General features: G+C 52.1%; 1 protein-coding gene across 16 annotated transcripts in view; it reads right to left on the minus strand.

The window, feature by feature from the left end:
• The window catches only part of NCOR2 (nuclear receptor corepressor 2), a 229,912-nt gene that overhangs the window by 78,062 nt on the left and 133,134 nt on the right, over positions 1–18,716 (minus strand). For 9 of the 16 annotated variants that reach the window (XM_038152375.1, XM_038152368.1, XM_038152370.1 and 6 more), the window contains 4 exons: positions 17,218–17,270; positions 8,491–8,557; positions 3,192–3,379; positions 1,857–1,953 (listed from right to left, as the gene is read on the minus strand). In XM_038152375.1, the coding sequence (XP_038008303.1) occupies positions 1,857–1,953; positions 3,192–3,379; positions 8,491–8,557; positions 17,218–17,270 (405 nt within the window). The remainder of the gene's footprint in view (positions 1–1,856; positions 1,954–3,191; positions 3,380–8,490; positions 8,558–17,217; positions 17,271–18,716) is intronic. The other 7 variants (XM_038152377.1, XM_038152386.1, XM_038152383.1 and 4 more) reach the window with 3 other exon arrangements.

An 18,716-nucleotide genomic window follows, 5' to 3' on the forward strand; every position in this document is an offset into this window, starting at 1 on the left:
AAATGAGGCTGTCATTCCTTACTGCAACACCCTGGGCCATAATGTGATGCCTTTACTCCATCCTATGGAGCACAAAGTTCATCCAAAGCCCCAGCTGCACACCAGGACAGGACAGACTGGGCACACTGGTTTCCTTAAGTATTTGCAACAGAGAGGCCAATGTGATGTCTCATTTGTGCTGCGTTCTGCTCAAATGCCAGGACTGTCCCTTTGGCTGAGCTGCTGGAGATCCCCTGGAACAGGTCCACCTGTGGGGATGAAGGGATGCTCTGGCCACCCCCTTTCAATTGCACCATCAGTCTGAGTCCTCCCTGTCACCTGGGATGTCACTGCTCTGACTCCAACCCTTGACCCAGGAAGGCCAGGTCTCAAGTGCTGCTGTTTTAATTTACAGCCAGATGCTGGTTCCTGGGAGAACAGTCATGGCCAACCCTTCCAAGAAGCTGCTGACTCCAGCCTGCCCAGCTTCCCTGCTCTGCCTGATCAGGCCCAACCTCCTCCTCATCCTAAAGCACATCTCTCTGCACAGATATGGACATTTCAACACGTGACTGCCTTCCCCATCCTCACTGGGACACCTCCTGTTTAGAAACTGGCAGCTCCAGATGCCTCCTCATGGTGGGAGGAACAGCTCACAGCTGGAGTATCAACCTGGGTAACTGCAGACTGCCCCTGGTGACAGGAGAAGCCCCTGTGCAGAGCAGAGAGGATGCTGGTGGGAGCTGAGGGCACAGTGCCTCTCGGGGTGCTGAGTGCTGCCATTACACCCCACCAGCCAGACCCCCTTCCTCTCCAGCAACACGCTGGGGTGGAGAGCTGGCCCTGCTGCCAGAGATGCTCCCCAGCTCTCACCTCCCTGCTCCTTCCCACCCTCTGGAAGAGCTGGAAGCTGTTAAGGTCTCCTCTGAGACAGACAAAGCAGATTTGGGGCTCAGAAGGAGGCTGTTGGGGTGGAGTTTAGCAGCACACTGTGCAGGGGGATGGAGGTGATCAGCTAACACTCCTCTTGGCCAGCACCCCCGCAGGGCTGTGAAATTCCCCTTTGCTTCCAAGATCCGTGTCCTCCACGTTGTCACCTTAACTGGCTCAGAGCAAAGTGCCTGGGATCCCAGAGAGGGATCAGCCGTGGTGCACAGGCAGCAAACATCCCAGCTATTGCTGGGCAAGGGCTGCTCTCCCCTCCCAAACATGATCCGTTCACTGCAGCTCGCCTGTGCCAAGAGAGTGGAACCCTTGTGAAACCAGATCCGAACGAAGCCGAGGTCACAGGGATGTTTCAAGATGAATGGAGCACTCCCAGAAGATGTGGGCCAACTGGCTCACGTACAAACCATTCATTCCATAGGATTCCCCTGTGTCAAGGCACACAGCCCATTCAAAACAAAACGAAACAGAAAAACCCCTCCACCCAGCAGCCTGGGTGCTGGCTCCCTGCTCCCTCCCCTTCCCATCTTCACTTCCAGTATCAACCACAGCCAGGAGGTGTTTGTGGGATGCTACTCAGGATGAGCAGCATGCTGGGCTTTCAGGTCCCTAAGAGACATCAAATGCTGATAAGCCCAACCTGCTGGCCACCAGCTCCAGGTTTTGCTCTGGCAGAACCCTTGCACAGCTCCATTACATCTCTCATATGGCTGGGAAGATGCTGATGTGTGTTAAATAAACCTCTGACTTTGGATCCTATCCAGAAAGTGTTTGGCATCATGGCAACCTCAGCGGGACCTAAAGCTAATGGGATTTGGCACAGAACTTCACCGTGTGACCCGGCAGTCCTGTCTTGGCTTCCTCAGAGAAGACAGAGTGAGGGGTGAGGGTGAGGAGGAGGAGGAGGAGGAGGAAGGAGAAGCTGCTCTCACCTCTTGTTCTGAGAGCCCGTCGATGATTTCGGACACCTCGTGCTCGCTGCGTGCGGCTGACATGGAGAGCCCGCCACTGCCCCTCTGTCCTACCCTGCTGGGAAAGGGCAGCGACACACTCAGGCACTGATGCTCCACTTCATCAGCAGCAAACCATGTTCAAGACCGTTTTGACCCCCATAACAGCCCTATCCCAACGTTCCACCCAGGCCACCCCCTCCCACACTGTGGGAAAGGCACCTGCCTTTAGGGCTCGCAGGTCAAGAGCCTCAAAACGACTTTCCTTACCTGTGTCAACTTCCTGGATTGCTAGAACACAAGGACATTTCATGCCCAACCACACTCTCCCCCCATTTTCCCCTGCTCACCCCACCACAGCAATGGCACAAAGGTGTCGGTGTCAGCACAGAGCCATCAGCACTGTGCCACCACATCTGGTTTGCAAAATGCTGTGGGAAGTTTTAAATCAAAGCCATCCACTGATATTTTTCCCTTACAGCCACACGTTCCATAGAATTACAACTTTTCTTATTAATCAGGTAAAAAATTAAAGCATTTCTCGGTACCGTTTCTCCCTTTCTCATTCAGACAAAATAAAGCCATCAGTTAGGAAGTTTGGACCCACCCAGCTGTTAGTGGGGCACAAGGATGGGATGTTGGCAGAAGGGTTTAGGTTTTCTGCATATCAGGTGACCCCAGGCAAGATGCCAGGGCTGAAATGGGAAGGACAGGGAGTTTTCAGCAAAAAGGGTGGAGATCATGAAACTGTGTCTTCTCCTGGCAGAAAACAACATGACCTCAATTGCACTTCCAATGAGGAGAGGAAAATGGACAGGGGGTGGGAGAGACAGGGGACATCCAGCGAGACATTTTGCTTCCTTCATATTGTCTGTGGTCATTCCAATAACCTCTGCAGATGTTTCTGCTCCCATCAAAGCATGTGCATGTAATAAATCATCAACGTGACCAAATGCACCTGCAAGTTTTGTACATCTTAATCTGGGCACAGCAGTAAGGCAGGAATGAGGGCTGTCCCAGCCAGCTGGCCAGCACAAGGGAGCTACCCCTGGCCCCGATGTGGCCAGCTGGGAGATCAGCAGGAGAGGTGAAACAGGCACTCACATTGCTGACATTTTTGCTCCTTTTGGCTCTGTGTTGAGCCACCCTGGGGAAGAAGCAGCAAGACTCACGTCTGTCTGCTGGCTTCTGCCTTTGACCAGAGAGGGAGAAAAGGCACCGAGAGCCACCCCAGCCCGCTCCTCCCGCGAACAAACCCCACACCCATTCCCAAAGAAAAAAGAAAGGCTGTCTGATACCAGCTCAGCCCCTTCCTACCGCTTCTCCTCTAACCTCTGCATGCGCTCTTGCAGCTCGCGTTGCTTCCGGATCTCCGGGAATTGCTTCTCATAGTATTCCCGCACTTTGCTCTCTTTGGCACGCCGCCGTGGGTTATTTTCAATGCGCTCCACTTTTTTTTCCCAGGCCTCCATCAGCTGGTCATAGCGCTGGCAAAACTTCTGTTCCTGAGAGGGCAGAGGGGGAGAAGGAGCTCAGAGATGTGCCTGGGAAGGGCAGCTCCTCCAGGCCTTGCCCTCGATGGCTGCTCAGGGTGAGCGTGAGTCATGTTGCTTAAAGAAATACCATTTATTAGGACATGGACATGCTCCAGGGCCTGGGGCAACCCAAGGGTGAATTCTCAAAACAGGCCATCAGGTACCCTCAGGCTCTTTCCTTCCAGACCCAACGTGTTTGGTGGCACCAGGACTCGTACCCAGCGTGGCTCAGCCCACCCCTCACATCTGCACATCTCACTGAGCATCCTCTGGCCCAGCAGGGGCTTGATTCAGCAGCCAAAGGCCCTGCGCTGGGGAGGGAGCCCCTGCTCCACAGCCCAGCAGAGAGCAAGGTGCCTGCCTGAGGCCACCGAGCAAGGAGGGACTGAGATGTGGCCTTGGGAGGAGGCACAGGGGCAGGAGAGGGGGTCCCCACCGTGTGAGCAGGGTGTGCAGGGCCATAATTTTGGAGCCAGCAGCTCACTCTGCTGGGGAGAGCTTGCCATGGTGCCCAAGGCCAGGCACCCCTTCCTACCCACACACCAGCTCCAGCATTCACAGCTCTGTGCTGGCAGTGATGATGGGACTGGGGCCACGGGGCAGCTCCATGCAAGGGCCTGGCTCCCCAAAATCAAGAGCCAGGCACACAGCCCTGGCCCACAGCCATCCAGCATGGTGGCCTGGCCACACACTCAGCTCCTTCAGCACCCTAGAAAGCAAAAGTACTTTTCCTGCTGCTGCTCCTCTTTTTTGGCCCATGTGACAGGACAAGCACATCCCCACCAACAGCAAACCCGGGCTCTGCCAAAACATGGCACTGCAAAGGCTTTCCACACCACGACCCCCTGGGTGACACCCCCATGGCACACCCACCCAGCCACCCACCAGGTCCAGCACTGCACTCCTGACTGGTATTTATGGGACAAGTCTGGCAACACTGAAATAAGATTTGCAACACAAATGAGTGTCCTCCCATTACGCCCCAAATCTCTTCTCCCTCCTCCAGCCACACTCGTGCTGGAGGAGCACACCCCTGCACGGGGAAGGGCCATGGTGGGAAGATGCCTGTCTGGTCCCTGACAGCCACCACAGAGGCAGCAGTGCCCAGCCTCAGCTGAGAGCAGCTGGGGGACCAGAGGGGTTTTAGGGTTTCAGTTTGTGTCTGACAAATGCCTTCCAAGCCCCAAATCAGGAAGTGAAAGCAGATGTTGCTCTAATGGCAAACCCCAGGTCATTCCTGACCCTGATGCTGCTTTCCAGAATGGGCAGCTCAGCACCAGCACACTCAGCACCACAACAGAGACACAGGGAATCCAGATTTCAAAGAAATAAACTCATCTCTTGCCACCACCGCCCTATGACCAGAAGTCTGAGGCTGCAGGATTTCCCAGATGTACTTTGTTCTCATCCTGTTTGCTCTTGGCCACAGAGAATAATTAGGAGAAGTAAAAAAAACCCAAACCAATGGAAATGCACAGCAATCTGCAGCCCATGTCACAGCAATCCTAGCACATGGGTTTGGTTTGTCCATCCTGGACCTGGCAATAATCCAAGAACAGCAACACATCTTTTGATCTCCTTGGCCTTTTGGAGGCACCTCAACAATAACGTGAGGCAGACAGAGCACCTGAAGCTCTAGAGCTGAGCCAGATTAACACTTTCCCCTGCAAATAAATCAATTCCCACTTGCATGCCTGGAGCCAGAGACTGTCCTGCCCTGCATGGATGCACAGGAGGTGCTGGGGTTTCATCAGGAGCTGAAGGAACCAGCCACAAGATAAAAACAAGGAAGGAGAACAGAAATTAAAATGCCCTGAAAGCCCACATGGGGTATCTCACACTTTGGGCGAGGAGCTGCAGGTAACACCAACAGCCTGCGGCAGCTTGGCAAAATCACAGCTGCTGCGTTTTCACCTCTCCCAAAGCAATGCCATCAGCCCCCTGAAAACGAGAGCTCCCACCCTGCCAGCAAATCTGCTACATCCTCCTGCTTTCAGAGCATCACATTTGGGAAGAAGCTAAAAATACCCCATGAAGTTTATGAAGCCGGTGCCTGGTGCTGCCAGCCTGCGGCACGGCCGGGAGAGAGCCCAGCACGAGGGCTCGGTCTGGTGAGAAGCCTTGAGGCTTTGAAAGGTTCGTCATTCCCCGTGGGAATGAGCCACTGCTGGGTCCCACATTGCCACCACCCCAGCAGAGCCACCTGGCACGGCCCTGGCTGCTTCACAGCCAGCAGGGCGGCTCTTTTTCCTCCTTTCCTTCCACTCCTCGGAACAACTCGACAAAAGCTTTATCCAGAATTCCTCTTCTAAGGAACTGGCATTTGAAGATGGAAAAAGCAACACTGACGTCACGGGGTTGATTCCCCAGCAGCTCACACCCTGGCAGCAGGGCAGCAGCACCCAAGCTTCCCCCCCTCACAGCTCTGCTCTCCAGAGCACAGCTTCATAATGGACTGGCTGAGCATTTCCTGAACTCCCCACCATGCAAACTTCAAACCCCACTGCAGCTGGGCTGGGCTGCAGCATCCCCATCCAGCGCTCTTTGCTCCACCTGGGACACATGCTCCCTGCAATCTCCTGCATCCTTCAAAAGCCAGGATTTCAGACACCCTACAGCACTGCAAACTCCTAAGATCATCACAGCTCCACCACCAGGAGAAGCTCCTGGTCAGGCACTTCAGGAACAGAAGCATCTATTCCTTCTCCATGCTTCCTCTGAGCAGCTCTTAGCAAGCATGTCCACTCCTGAGCAACCATCTGTGCTGGCTTTTAGCAGGGGTGTCCCCTCTGCTCCTCTCCCTGGCTGGGCTCAGCAGCCCATCAGCCTCTCCATCACACCAGTGAGTGACAGCGAGCCAAACCGGACCTGACACGGATCTAAAAATGGATGGGTAGTAACGCCGCCGTAGCAGCTGAAGGCAGCCTGTGGGCTGTGCCAAGCCCCAGCCCTCCCACAGCCCACGCTCCCACAGCTCCAGGGAACAGAGCAGCTCTCTGGAGGGGAGGAGAAGAGCGAAGGTGACAGGAGGAACCAGTCCAATTCCTCTGCAAGCCCCGTGGTTTTCTTCCCTTGGCTGATGCAGACAAACCTCTCACGCCCAGAACAGCTCCCTTCACCATTCCCTCTCTGCATCATCATCCCGATGGCAATTTAATGTCTTCTGCTGTGCTGACCTCAGTGGAGACGGGAGGAAGCCCTGCGGATCCTCTGGGATGGGGCTCTCGGGGCTGGCCCCTGTGGCGACCGAGCTGTGACCCCGCTCCAGCCAGCCCCAGGCAGCAACAATACCCCAGAAAGTAAAAGAGCCAGAAAGAAACGCTGGCATGTGGATGGGCTTTGCTAAAAATAGGGTCTGCTACAAAATAGGCAGAAAAATAGCTAAGCATACCCATTTTGCAAACAGAATCAGCAAATGTATTCACTTTGCAAATTCAGCAACCGTATGTTGCCTATTTTGTAGAATAGGCAAAATGCTTCCCTAAACTGAAAAATCCCCTTTCAAGGACACTGAATAAACTGGCTGGCAGAAATTCACCTATTTTGCATGACAGGCGACTCTACCGCAAGTCGTATTTTAGGAACTGTGCTCTTGCAGCCTAATTAAACCTTTTCCCCCAGCTCCTTGATATTCACACAGAGATACTCACAACTCACTCTAGGTTTAGCACAGTAACCAGCCATTTCCACCAGAAAGCAGTTCCCAGGCACTTCCCTCCTGCTTCCAGCAAAACCACGTGATGCTTCGCAGTCCCTTTTTTGAGGAAGGGAATATTGACCCAATTCCCACCAAGCAGAAGTCCTCAGCTGCAGGAGGGGAGGTGCCCAGAGCATCACCCAACTGCTGTGCCACATCCTGATGGAGTCGTGAGCCCTGTAGCCCCTTGCCCTGGGAGAAGCTTTATCATGGACAAGCCTAAATGGACATGTATTTGGACACAAATGGGAGACGCAACCATTCTTTGGGAATGCAAGATCTGTGGCTTTTGGAATACTGGTAGGAAACAGCATGAAAACAGAAAGCATGAGGAAGGAAAAGAATTATTCAAAAGAAATTAGAAAATGATGTGATATCTGCCTTAGAAATGTATGTATTGGAAGTTACTTTTAAAGGTACAGCCTTCAAACCACTTCCCAGGCTTGTTATTTTGAATTTTTCCAACAATTCCTCCCAGTTTTGGCACTTCTGTCCAAAACCAGCCCTAAAGACACTGAGAAAACCTGCAGCATTGCCAATGCAAGACACTAACACTGGCTCTTGAGCTTCCCCAGGACAGAGAACACGAGCCAGGAGACAGTATTTACATTTTCCTCGTGAAACGTGGAGCCCTGTGAGCTGAATCCCCCATCACTGAACGACACTGCAAAATCCACCTTCCTGGTGGGAGCCACTGGTTTTCCTGGCATTTCCTCTTCTGTGCTGGCTTTGCTTCCAGCTCTTGCTGGGAACCACTGCAAGTGTCAGCACCAAAAATGTACAAATTCTGTGAAACCCACTCGAACTTTCTCCTCCAGTAAGTGCAGACTTTGCAACAAATGCCTTTGAAGGCTCACGATCAGCCCTGCCTTGCCCCTTACCCAACCAAGACCTGTGTCCTTAGAGGTCACTGGAACTCTCTCGCAACCTAGAAACAAACTGGCACAGAGCTTGAATTCTGTTTTTAAACCACAAATTCCTAGAACATAGCTCTGTGGTCAGCTGGAAGGAGGCAGAGCAGCCTTCAGACCATTTACCGGAAGCAGAGTCAGCTTGTTTCACACCTCTCTTAGGGTTCAATTACTCACAAAACAGACATTTATGCTGTGAATAGGCTTTCTGAGATCAATGATGGGTTCTGCTGTGATTAAGCCAACCCCAAGTGTTTGCTCTGTGGGAGGCACTTGCAGAGGGAGGTGCTGCCTGCAGCAGGCTCCGGGACCTCTCCTTCACATGTTATTTTAAGCAGGAGAGATTCCACAGTAATATAACAGGCAAAGTACAGAGTACCAGCACCTCTCTGCTGGAAATCATCCTTTTCTTTCTCACATAATAAATTAGGCTCTTTTATACATATAAAATAAGGTCTGAGGGAATCACTTACCCACTGTTTGCGCGCATGATTTCTCCTCTTAAAGTATAAAATTAACTTTTTCCGCATTGCCTGGTTTCTGTAAAGAGAGGGAAAAAAAAGATGAGATCTGATTAACGAGGCGGCTGAAATACACAGCCTGGCTTTCCCCACTCCCAGAAGAGAGTGCAGCACAGCTTCCACCTTAACTTGGAATTGCATCAACTTGAGAACAGCAAATGCTCTTATCTCAGACCTGGAGCCAGCCTAGAGAAAGCCCAACAAACCCTCTGAGACCGGGAGCTGCACCCACATCTGTGGGTAGACCAGGACTAAAGTTGAGAACTAAATTAATCAAGTCCCACTGCAAACCTTCCCCGTGTTCTCAGCACCACACGTGGGCAGACAGCTCTGCATCTGTTCATGGGTCAGGCTGGTCCTTCCTTGATTTCACACTGTTCTGCAAAACCCCAGTGCGTGCCCAAGAGCTGGGGGGCTCAGGCCAAGCTCTGCATGGCAGGAGGTGGCACCCCCGAGCAGAGACCACCCTGGGCACCCCGGTGCCCACATCAGCAGCGACGGGGATGTCAGAGCACACACGCTCCCCCAAGGGCTCTGAGGCCCTGATAAGGAGGCAGGATCACAGCAGGGCTTGCAGCACTTATCTCCTGACCTCTCGCCTCCTTGGAGCTGTGCCCAACAGAGCTGCAAACAACCAGCCAGGAGAGTTTAGCCACTTGCAGAATTGGGACCTCAAGGGGGAAACTGGCCACCGCAACCCCAACCACCCCAGTGTCTGCCCAGACATCCCCTCACTTTCTTCTTCTTTTTACTTTCTAAAGGCAGCGTGAAAGAACTGCTCAAAGAGAAGCAGCACAGAGCTGAAAAGGCTGCAGGAGCTCCCAGAGCCAGCATGAGCCTCAGAGCTGAGCTCCTGTGGTTGTTCCTGTTGCTAATATTCACAGCAATAAAATCTCTAGGTAAAAGGTAGAGACCAGGGGCAAAGGAGTTTCCTTAAGTCTTTTATCCCGATTAAAGGCAGAGCTGCAGTGTGTAATTACTGATCAGGAGCTTAGCAGTCTCATGTAGGCATGTTCTGTGGGATTTAGCTGAATGAAGAGACACCCTTGCTGCTTCCTCATTCCCCTCCTGTGTGGCTAGCAGGAAGGGAAAAACCACCCTCCAGCCCTTGTAAATCCCTCAGCATAATTAGCAGCAAACAGGATTGTTTGGGAAGGGGCAGAGGGCCCAACTCTCTTAGAGAGAACTGGGGGCAGTCCTGGCTAAGTTTAGGAATGGAGAACATTGCAGAAAGCATTGACACTTTTCCCTTTTTAAACTCTCTTCTTGCTACACCACTTGGGCACTCACAGGAATGACAGCAACCCCACAGCAAGCACTGCCCTGGGAACCACAGCTCCCTGCAGCACTGTTTGCCAGCCCCAGCTCCCCACATGCTGCTGCATCCCTTCACATCACACACAGTGAGCTTTGCTCCGTGGCCCCAGCGCTGTGTGGTGCCTCAGTGGGCAGCAAACCCTCCTGCAGAGACCCCATCAGACACATTTCCTTCCAAGGTTCAGCTCTCTGAGAGGGTCACTGTGCCCAACAAACACATTCCTAATCCTAATGGAAGCTCCAACACCAGGAAACCTTTGGGGTAGTGCTAATGATGGTCCCCAACAGGAGGCCATGGATTGTCCCTTGGGGCCAGCCCAGCTAAATCAAGCCCTGCCCTGCCCATGTCAGCCTGGGTGACATCCAGGAGCATGGCGGGGCTTTGACACGCTGCTGCTGCTGCTGGATCAGCTGCACAAGTTCTTAGAAAACAGGAGAGCAAATGAAGGAAATCAGCAGCTCTTATGCAGCTGATGGGTTGCCTTGAGTTGTGCATCATGGCTGACCTTGAAAGTGTGAATGCAGGCAAAGGCTTAATGGCTCTGCAGCTGCAAAAATCAGAAATGCCTTGAAAGCCAGTGCATGTTTACCACCACCAAGGCTGAAGTAATCAAAGAGTGAAAGGATTACAACAACAACAAACCCCCTCATGCCCTGAATGTTTTTGCCACTTTATCTTTTTGTTTTGTTTTGTTTTTGCATAAGGTCAACCTTTCAAAGGTTAATACAATCTTGGTAAATATAAATAGGCTTCACAGTTTATCTTGCTACATGTACTGCTGTTACTTAGAAACCGTTTGCAGCGAGGTTAATTCGGGCCACGTGTCTCCCAAGCACACGCTGTGCTCCCCGGGCAAATCAGCGAGCCCAGCACAACTGCTGTGCACAGGTGAGGAAGATGAGGGCTGTCTGCTGGGAGCTGGGCACGGAAATAACCACTGTGGAGTGGCACAGGGCAAGGGCTGCTCGTGCAAGGTGCCAGCCCTCCTCCCTTCTCCTCCTCCCCTGCCTGAGTCCTGCGGTTTTCTGGGGAAAGCGTCAAGGATGGAGACCTGAGCAGCACAGGGGCGAAGAATCAGGCAGCTCCCAGGCAGGAGGAGTGGGTGCTCCTTAGACAAAGCAACAGTGACTCTTGTGGGCAGTTCAAAGTATTGCTGGGCTGGCATGTCACACCATGCCGGGTGGGGAGGATGTGCAAGCTCCCTGTCCTATCCTCAGCAGTGTCCCTAAGGACTGGGCAAGCTGGGACAGACACAGAGCCCCCCAGCTTGTGCAAGCTCCCTGTCCTATCCTCAGCAGTGTCCCTAAGGACTGGGCAAGCTGGGACAGACACAGAGCCCCCCCAGCTTCTGGTGAGCTGGTGTTCGGAGGCTGCCAGATGGCACATCCCCATCCTTGTGGTCAACAATTCATCTATGGATGGAGCCATCTCCACTCCTGACTTCCCTGTGCTGCAGAACTCATCCTCCTTCCCCTGCCCCACTGCCCTCCTGGTGAGCCCCACACAGAGCACAGCTCTCAGAGCCAGTCTCCAAGGCGCCGAGTGAGACCCATCTCCCAGTGCCAGCAAAGCAAAGCCAGCCCTGCGCGAGGCAGCTGCTTCCACCTTCACTGGCTTGGCCCAAGGTTGCTTTTGTTTTATGTCTTTCACAGTGGAGCCAGTCAAGGAGAGAACCTGTAACTCTGACTTTTGAGCTACTTGGCCCAGGTCCACACGAAGGACTTGACCGCGGTCCTTCCGGAGGCTGCGACGCTGAAAGGATGTGGGTGCACGCACGCGTGTCGGTGCTGCGTGTACCCACGTGTGGAGGCTGCCAAAGCCCTGGGAGAAGGCTCCCAAAGGACACAAAGAGCTGATGCACAGCAGCACACCTGGCCGAGCCTGGGGAGACCTTCAACTGGCGCAAGACGAGATGAAAGGAAGTTTGCTATTTGAGCAAAACTAATCAGGGGTATTTAATTACACAGGAACGTCTTTCATCAGCCAGAGCAAACAAAGCAGGGACCAAACTCAAAGAGCGATGGGAAGGAGGCAGCCAGCAGCTGGCAAAGCCATTGCACAGCAAGATGGATCACACAGGCAAGGGTAGGAAACCGAGGAAGCTCCAGCCAAACAAAGCACAGGGAGATGAGAGAGCTGCAAACCAGGAGACCTGAGGAGCACAGCAAGAACACTCTGAGGTGAAACCAGCCCAGAGGCAACCGAGACCCAAACAGCTCTGTCCTCCCCTCTGCCACGCCTGCTCCTGCGCAGGGCTGGTGCCAGGAGCCCCAGCTGCAGCTCAGGGCAGTCACTGATTCCCTGCAGCCACAGGACTGCCACAGCGAGGGCAGGGAGCAGCTCACCCTGTTCACAGGTCACTGCACCCATTCCCTGCTCGCTCTGAAATGGCTGCAGCGCACAGCTCCAGCTGCTAACACACTGTAACCTACTAACCCCAAGGCAGGGCACGCTTCTGGAAAGCCAGCTGCTCAGAGCAGTTCCTTGCAGTATTTAGAAACACTTTCTGGGGAAGAAAAGCAAAGCAGACCTTCAGTTATTTACCCCAGAGCCCTTGGGCACTGGGAAGGACTAAACCCCCAGCACCGTCAGTGCCTCTGAGGGTGAAGTGGCAGACGTTTGTAAGTCTGGATGTACAGTCAGGCAAGCTGGTGGTGCCCAGAAACACCTCTGCCATGCCCTGAAGCCCAAATTGACAACACAAGCCCAAGTGTTGCAAGTTACTCCCTCCCCAAACCAGTATTGGCTTTTTACTGGCAAGAGGAAGAAGCAGAAGGTAGCAGAGTGTGTCTCCATCATTTAGTAATTCATCACTAGGTAATCTGCTGCCTTGGTGCATGCCAATAGAGAATAAAAGAGATGAGAAACCTTGAATGGGATGAGCAGGGAGCTGCTAGGTGAATTTCTAATGAGGAAAATGTCTACAAGCACTAATAAAAAGAGCTGAAAGAGAATGCATTAGTAATGACAGGGTTTGAAAGAACATTTGTGTTACATGTCAGGCTTCAACTATGAATTTAGAGGCAATCCAGTGCTACTGAATCCCCTAAACAGCAAGTAATGAAAAGATGACTTAAATTTCCCAATGCGACAAGTGATTTGGAAAGCCACAGTTTGAGATTTTTCAGAAGACAGCTGTTCTGCTCTTTTTTTGGGGGGGCACTTAGAAAACAAAAAGAGATTCAGAAGCCCTGAAACCTCTGTGAAAATCCTGACTTCAGATTTTGATTCTGCAGAGGCAGATTTCCTGCCCTCTCCCCAGGAAGCTCTCAGCTGCAGACAGCAACCCAGATGTGCAAATATTAACAGTGCACTCAGCTCTGCTGCTGCTGGATCTGGGCACGTGAGAAAACCCAAATCACACCGAGCTCTCCATCTGTTTCAACTGTACATTCGGAGAGGTTCTCCAACACCTCTCCAAGCATCTTGAGGGGACACAGCCTGACTTCACCCCAACGTTCCTGAATTTCAGTGTAAAGCAAGGAGAAGTTCTTGAAGGGGAGGCTTAAAGCAAACCCTGTGAACAGCACCTTGCATGCAGTTACCCTGGGCTATTCACTTTGCTTTTTGCCTGCTTTTTCAAGGCTCGGGGAAACTCACATTTTGCTTTCAAATACAAGTCTCACAGCATATGATTGCAAGATGATGCTTTGGAAAGGGGGGAGGAGAGTCCTGCCGGGCTGTTTTTCATGGCTGACCGAGCAGGAATCTCCTGCCGCAGAGACGAAGGCCCCCTTGGAGAATATCTCTTCAGACAGACAGCAGGTAATTGATCCTGCTCATGTGAACAACATCTTGTCATTTTTCAAACACTTGGAGGAAAGAAGGTTAATATCTTTGGAGCCTGAGTCTGGGGAATACAGAGAGTCACTACAGTGGCAGGGTGGGAAGGGCAGCTCTCATCCTTGTACAACCAGCTGGCAAAGCACTGAAATAAAGACCTTGAACAGAGGCACTGGTGCTTCAGTGGTGCACCAGCATATTCTGCATTTGTTGTATTTCATCAAAATGCAGAAAAAGGGTCTTTTGTAGCCTTCTCAACCGATGCACAATCACTCGAGTGGTTTCCAGCTGTGCTCAGGGCTGTGATGCATCTTGAAGAAACTTTTCAGTCTGCTGCAAAGCCAAAATATTCTCACCTTGAAAAACAGCAAGGGCCAAGCCAGCCACAGGGGCAAAGCTCACCCCATCCCTGTGAAATGAGGGCACTAAATGCCACCTTGCCCTCCTCCTTCTTGATGAGGAAGTGGCAGAGCCCTTCTCTCCAACAATGCAGGAATTTCAAACAGAAAGGACACGGTCCCATCAAAGGTAGGTCAAGTCTTTGGAACAAACCACTCAAGGGTGCCTTGGATCCCGCAGCAGATGTAGCATACAAAATTAACCATGTTTGCTCGAAGCCTGCACTCACAGGTGAACCAAAGGGACCGTGCAGACGAGGAACAGAGCACAGCTAGGCAGCTAAATAGGACTTAAAAGCTTTTGAAGCTGCAAACACTGGAATGAACTGGGGCATGAAATTAATTTTAACTGCACTGAATAGGAGAGAGGCCATAAAACTCCATGAATATAAGAGACTGGTAACATTTTAGTAAGAGTAGAAATTCTCCCCGTAACTCCCCAGTCAGCTCTATTAGCATACATGACTCATCCCAGCTGAAAAGCAAAGCAAACAAGAAGGGAGAATTAAATGAGTGTTGCAAGGCAGAGAGTATAGCTGTGGAGAAATCGAGGAATCCTGGCTTTCTGATATTCAAATGCCTTCCTACTGACACTTGCAAACATTCAACTGAGAATAAAAAATTCACACTAAGAAGCGTTTAAAAACAAAACAAAACAAAAAGCTAGGAAAGGTACTTCTGACAATAACAGCCTGGCCATCTTGTGCCCATGAGGCTCCAAACCAGCTTCACATGGAAGCAGTTCCCAGCTGGCACGACACAGCCAGGATGAAGCGAGGATTTGTGGACAGAATCACAACCCAGATGATTTTCCAGCAATCTGCCAAAAGGCTTTTTCATCATGGCTAAATCTGCATAGGGTGAAGCTGTTCTGGAGAATGTGCATCCAATTACACCTTGGCAAAATATAACCTGTGGTGTCCTGGCAGCTGTCCTGATGCTCTAATGCATCTGGCTGCTGTCTCCCAGCACCCTGAGGATTTACTCCATCTTCTATGGAAACAGCCACCTCAGGCTATGGAGCAGAAACTGCTCTTCTGGAGCAGAAAGGCACAAACGTATTAAGAACAAGGAAAAGATAAAAAATATCTTCAAATTCAGCTTGTGGAAGAGTTGTGGATCAGATGTGAACATCCAAGCGTAACTCAGTCAAAACAGAGGAGTCCAATATCTTTTGCTCTTGGTCAAAGGACCCTGAATCATTTGTTTGGAACAATCACCAAAATCTTGATTTCCTATCTGCCTTCCAACCACCAAAATGTCCTTTAACTTGCAGCATGGACAGGGAGATGGGAGAAAAGACACACCAATTTCTCTGCATGTCCACCAACAAGCAGCAAAGTGCAGACCAGACCCAAGGACCTCCAAGACAGACCCACGGCCAGAACCAGCCAACATCTGGAGCCCAGACTGCTCAGGGGCCTTGCACTGACCCAGATCTGTAACTGTGCTCGGCTGGCATCAATAACCAGCTGAAGGCAGCTAATTGCCAGGTTTCTGGAAGGAGGAGACGGAGGCTTTTCATTAAAATGTGTGGTTTCCTTCCCGTATTTTTGCAGCATTAATCACAGCGAGCATTAACCCCAAGCCTGCCTGTTCCAACCTCTCCTTGGTCTGTCACTGCCACTGCTACAGCCACTGTCACTGTCTGGGGTGGGGATAACCCTGCAGAGGCAGGGATGGAAGGGAACACCTGCACTGCTGGCTGGTTTGATGGGGCTTCACCTCTTACCAACAGTTTTACTCCCGACCTGCGCAGTCAGTTCCCTCTTGTTTGCGCCCGTCTTTCAGGCAGCAACCCAGGACAGGAAATGGCTTAAATCACAGGAAAATGTGATCACAAACCCACAAATACTGGCAGGGGAATGGAGAGTGGGTGAAGTATCCTAATCTGCTTTTAACTCGCTCTTTGAAGGACAACACTAGCGATCAGCTTGAAACTGCCACCTTCAGCACCTGCACTGGGATGGCTGTGGGGCCCTTCAAGGCATCCCCGAGGGCTGGTGACTTCCACAGCCCACCAGAGCAGGGGTGGGACACGACCAGCAATGCAGAGAGCACATCCTTGAGCCAGCACCTTGGTCTACACAAGATGGTTGATCACTCATCAGCCCCCTGAACTGACAGGCACCCCCCAAAGTGACAGGGACCCTGTGAGCCCTGTGGGAGCTGAGGGGCTGGGGGTGACGCTGGGCTGGAATGTTTTGCAGGGAGTGCACTGCTGGGATGACACAGGAAGCTCTGGGTGGAGCAGGAACAGAGCAGGGCCTGGCAGCGAGCAGTGGGGTCACACCACCAAACCCTCCTCCCTGCAGCCCTTGGGGACAGAGAGCCCCTAAACGTTGCCACCTCCTACCATGCTCCCCTAGAGCAAAGGTACAGGAACTCTTCCCTCATAAACCCCCGGGATCAATTAACATACCGCTGAAAAGCAAGAGATTATTAACTTTTGTTAATAGATTATTAAAGATGATTATCACCAGCTGACCGAGCTGGTACCAAAATAGACTCGCTGCAGGCAGCTCAGAGCAATCATCAGTTCATTCAAGGCAGATAAAAAGTTTCAGATCTGGTTTGACTATTTAAATTTCCAACAATAATCACAATTATCGCTATTCTCATTATCTGTTATAGTTCCTTCTATGTTCAGGAAGTCACTGTGGTTATTAAACACATGCTGATGATTAAATCATGTATTGAGGTGATAAGTCAAATTAGATGATTGCTAAGTCTCAGTAAGTATCTTTGAAATAACCAGTTGTTATTAGACATTCAAGAGGTCCTTCATGAAAATCTAATTGTAATTGCAACTTTTCATTTTACCTCATCTTTCTCGCATGCAAACACACACACACACAGAAGCAGCTGATCTCATATTTCAGTACGGGAGAGACACAGAAGAAAGCACTTAAGGTAAGTGTTGTCTGGGAAAACATCAAGGACCCACATCCACCCCACCCTGAGAAAATCAAACAGCACTTTCAGCATCCACCTTAAGTTACAGCTCCTGACCGCTGAGCTCCTGGAGCTGCTTTGTGCTGCAGGCACCCAGAGGAGCTCTAACAGGATGCTCACAATTCCTCGGCAGCTTTAACTGGGGTCTGGGAGCAAGCTGGCACCCCTCCTGCTCCATCTACTGCCCAACCCGACATTTAACCAGCTCTATCGCCACATACTTACATTTTAATGTTCTCATGGTACTGCCTGGTGTCTGAAGGCTGGTTGTATAACGGCTGAAACAAATAAGAGAAACGAAGGCATAAATGCTACGGTGTGACATTTAGCAACTTCAACCCATCAGCAGCGCCGCTGCCTCGCTGCAGACGCCCAGCCCGTGTCCCCAGCCCCGTCCCGGCCGTACCGGAGGGTGCTGGCTCCGGGCAGAGCCGCTCGAGTGCCGGTGCATCCCGGCTGAGCCCCGGCGAGGGCGGGCAGCGCCCGGGCTGCCGCGGAACGAGCGATCTGCGGCGGCGTCCGGACCAACCCGGCCCGGGGGACGCGGCTGCTATTCACCGATTACAGCACGCACTGCGCCTCGCAACATACGACACGGGGGAGGCGAGGGGAAAGCGGGGCTCGGGGAGCGGGGAGAGACAGTCTGTGAGCCGCGAGTTGTTATGTCTACGCGGTACAAGCCTGCCGGAGCCCTCGCAGCGAGCCAGGCACGGGCAACTGCAGGCAGGACGGGTTTGGCCCTGGGGTTTCCAGCGTTGCCAGGTCCCCCAGCACACCTGAGAACGGCGATGCTCATCTGGTCCTCAGGAGGGGCAACTGGGCTCCTGCAGAAAAGTGTTTTCCCCAGGGTTGCTCTGCACCCCACACCCTCAGGGGGATATGGCAGGGAGCTCCATGGGGAGTCAGGAGAGTTGGATCCATCACTGCCCCGCTACCTCTGCCTTCTCAGGGATTTATCCCAGGGAATCTGGAGGGTCCCACCTCTGGAAGGCAGAGGTGCCAGAGACCAGGCTCAATCCCACCCATTGTAATTAACAGCTCAGCACACACTCCAGGGGCTGCCACCAATTGTGTCCCCATCAGCAGGCTGACAGGGGGCTCAGGATTAAGCCCTTCAACACTTCTATTCATTGTCTTAAGCTGCTGTGAAGATGTCCAAGACTGGGATAACCAAAAGCTTGCCACAGCCCAACCATCACCAGCAACCATCACCTAAAGAGCACAGCTCAGGTCTGACCACAAAAACATCACCAAGGACTCAAGCAGTTCATCCACAAACCTTCCCCAAACCAGCTGTGAGCATCTCGCATCTGTGCCCAACACAGGCAGAGGGACATGTGATGGCCTGGCTGAAGCAGCATCCTGACCGCGGATACACACACCAGCTCACCCTCCTCCTGTGGTTGACAGGGCTGAGGCTGTGCTCTGGGTCTACCCGATTTCACCCCAGATTAAACACAGGAAAAGAGCAAAACATGTGCTGAGCATCTGCTCGACCAGGTGAGCAGCACTGGAGGCGACAGGACGTGTAAACAAAGATGGGTCCTTTTCCCCTCCAGTCTGAAGAAAGTGTTACTCCCACATCCTCTGTGGTATCTCCCTATCACCATCACAGGTGCTTGGCACAGAAGCTTGTTTTTCCACACAGCCTGTTTCTACTTCTCTGTAAAACACAGATTCTGCTTCACCACTCTGCTGCCACACAGGACAGCCACATCAATCCA

This window comes from Motacilla alba, chromosome 15 (genome assembly GCF_015832195.1).
Source record: "Motacilla alba alba isolate MOTALB_02 chromosome 15, Motacilla_alba_V1.0_pri, whole genome shotgun sequence".
NCBI lineage: Eukaryota > Metazoa > Chordata > Aves > Passeriformes > Motacillidae > Motacilla > Motacilla alba.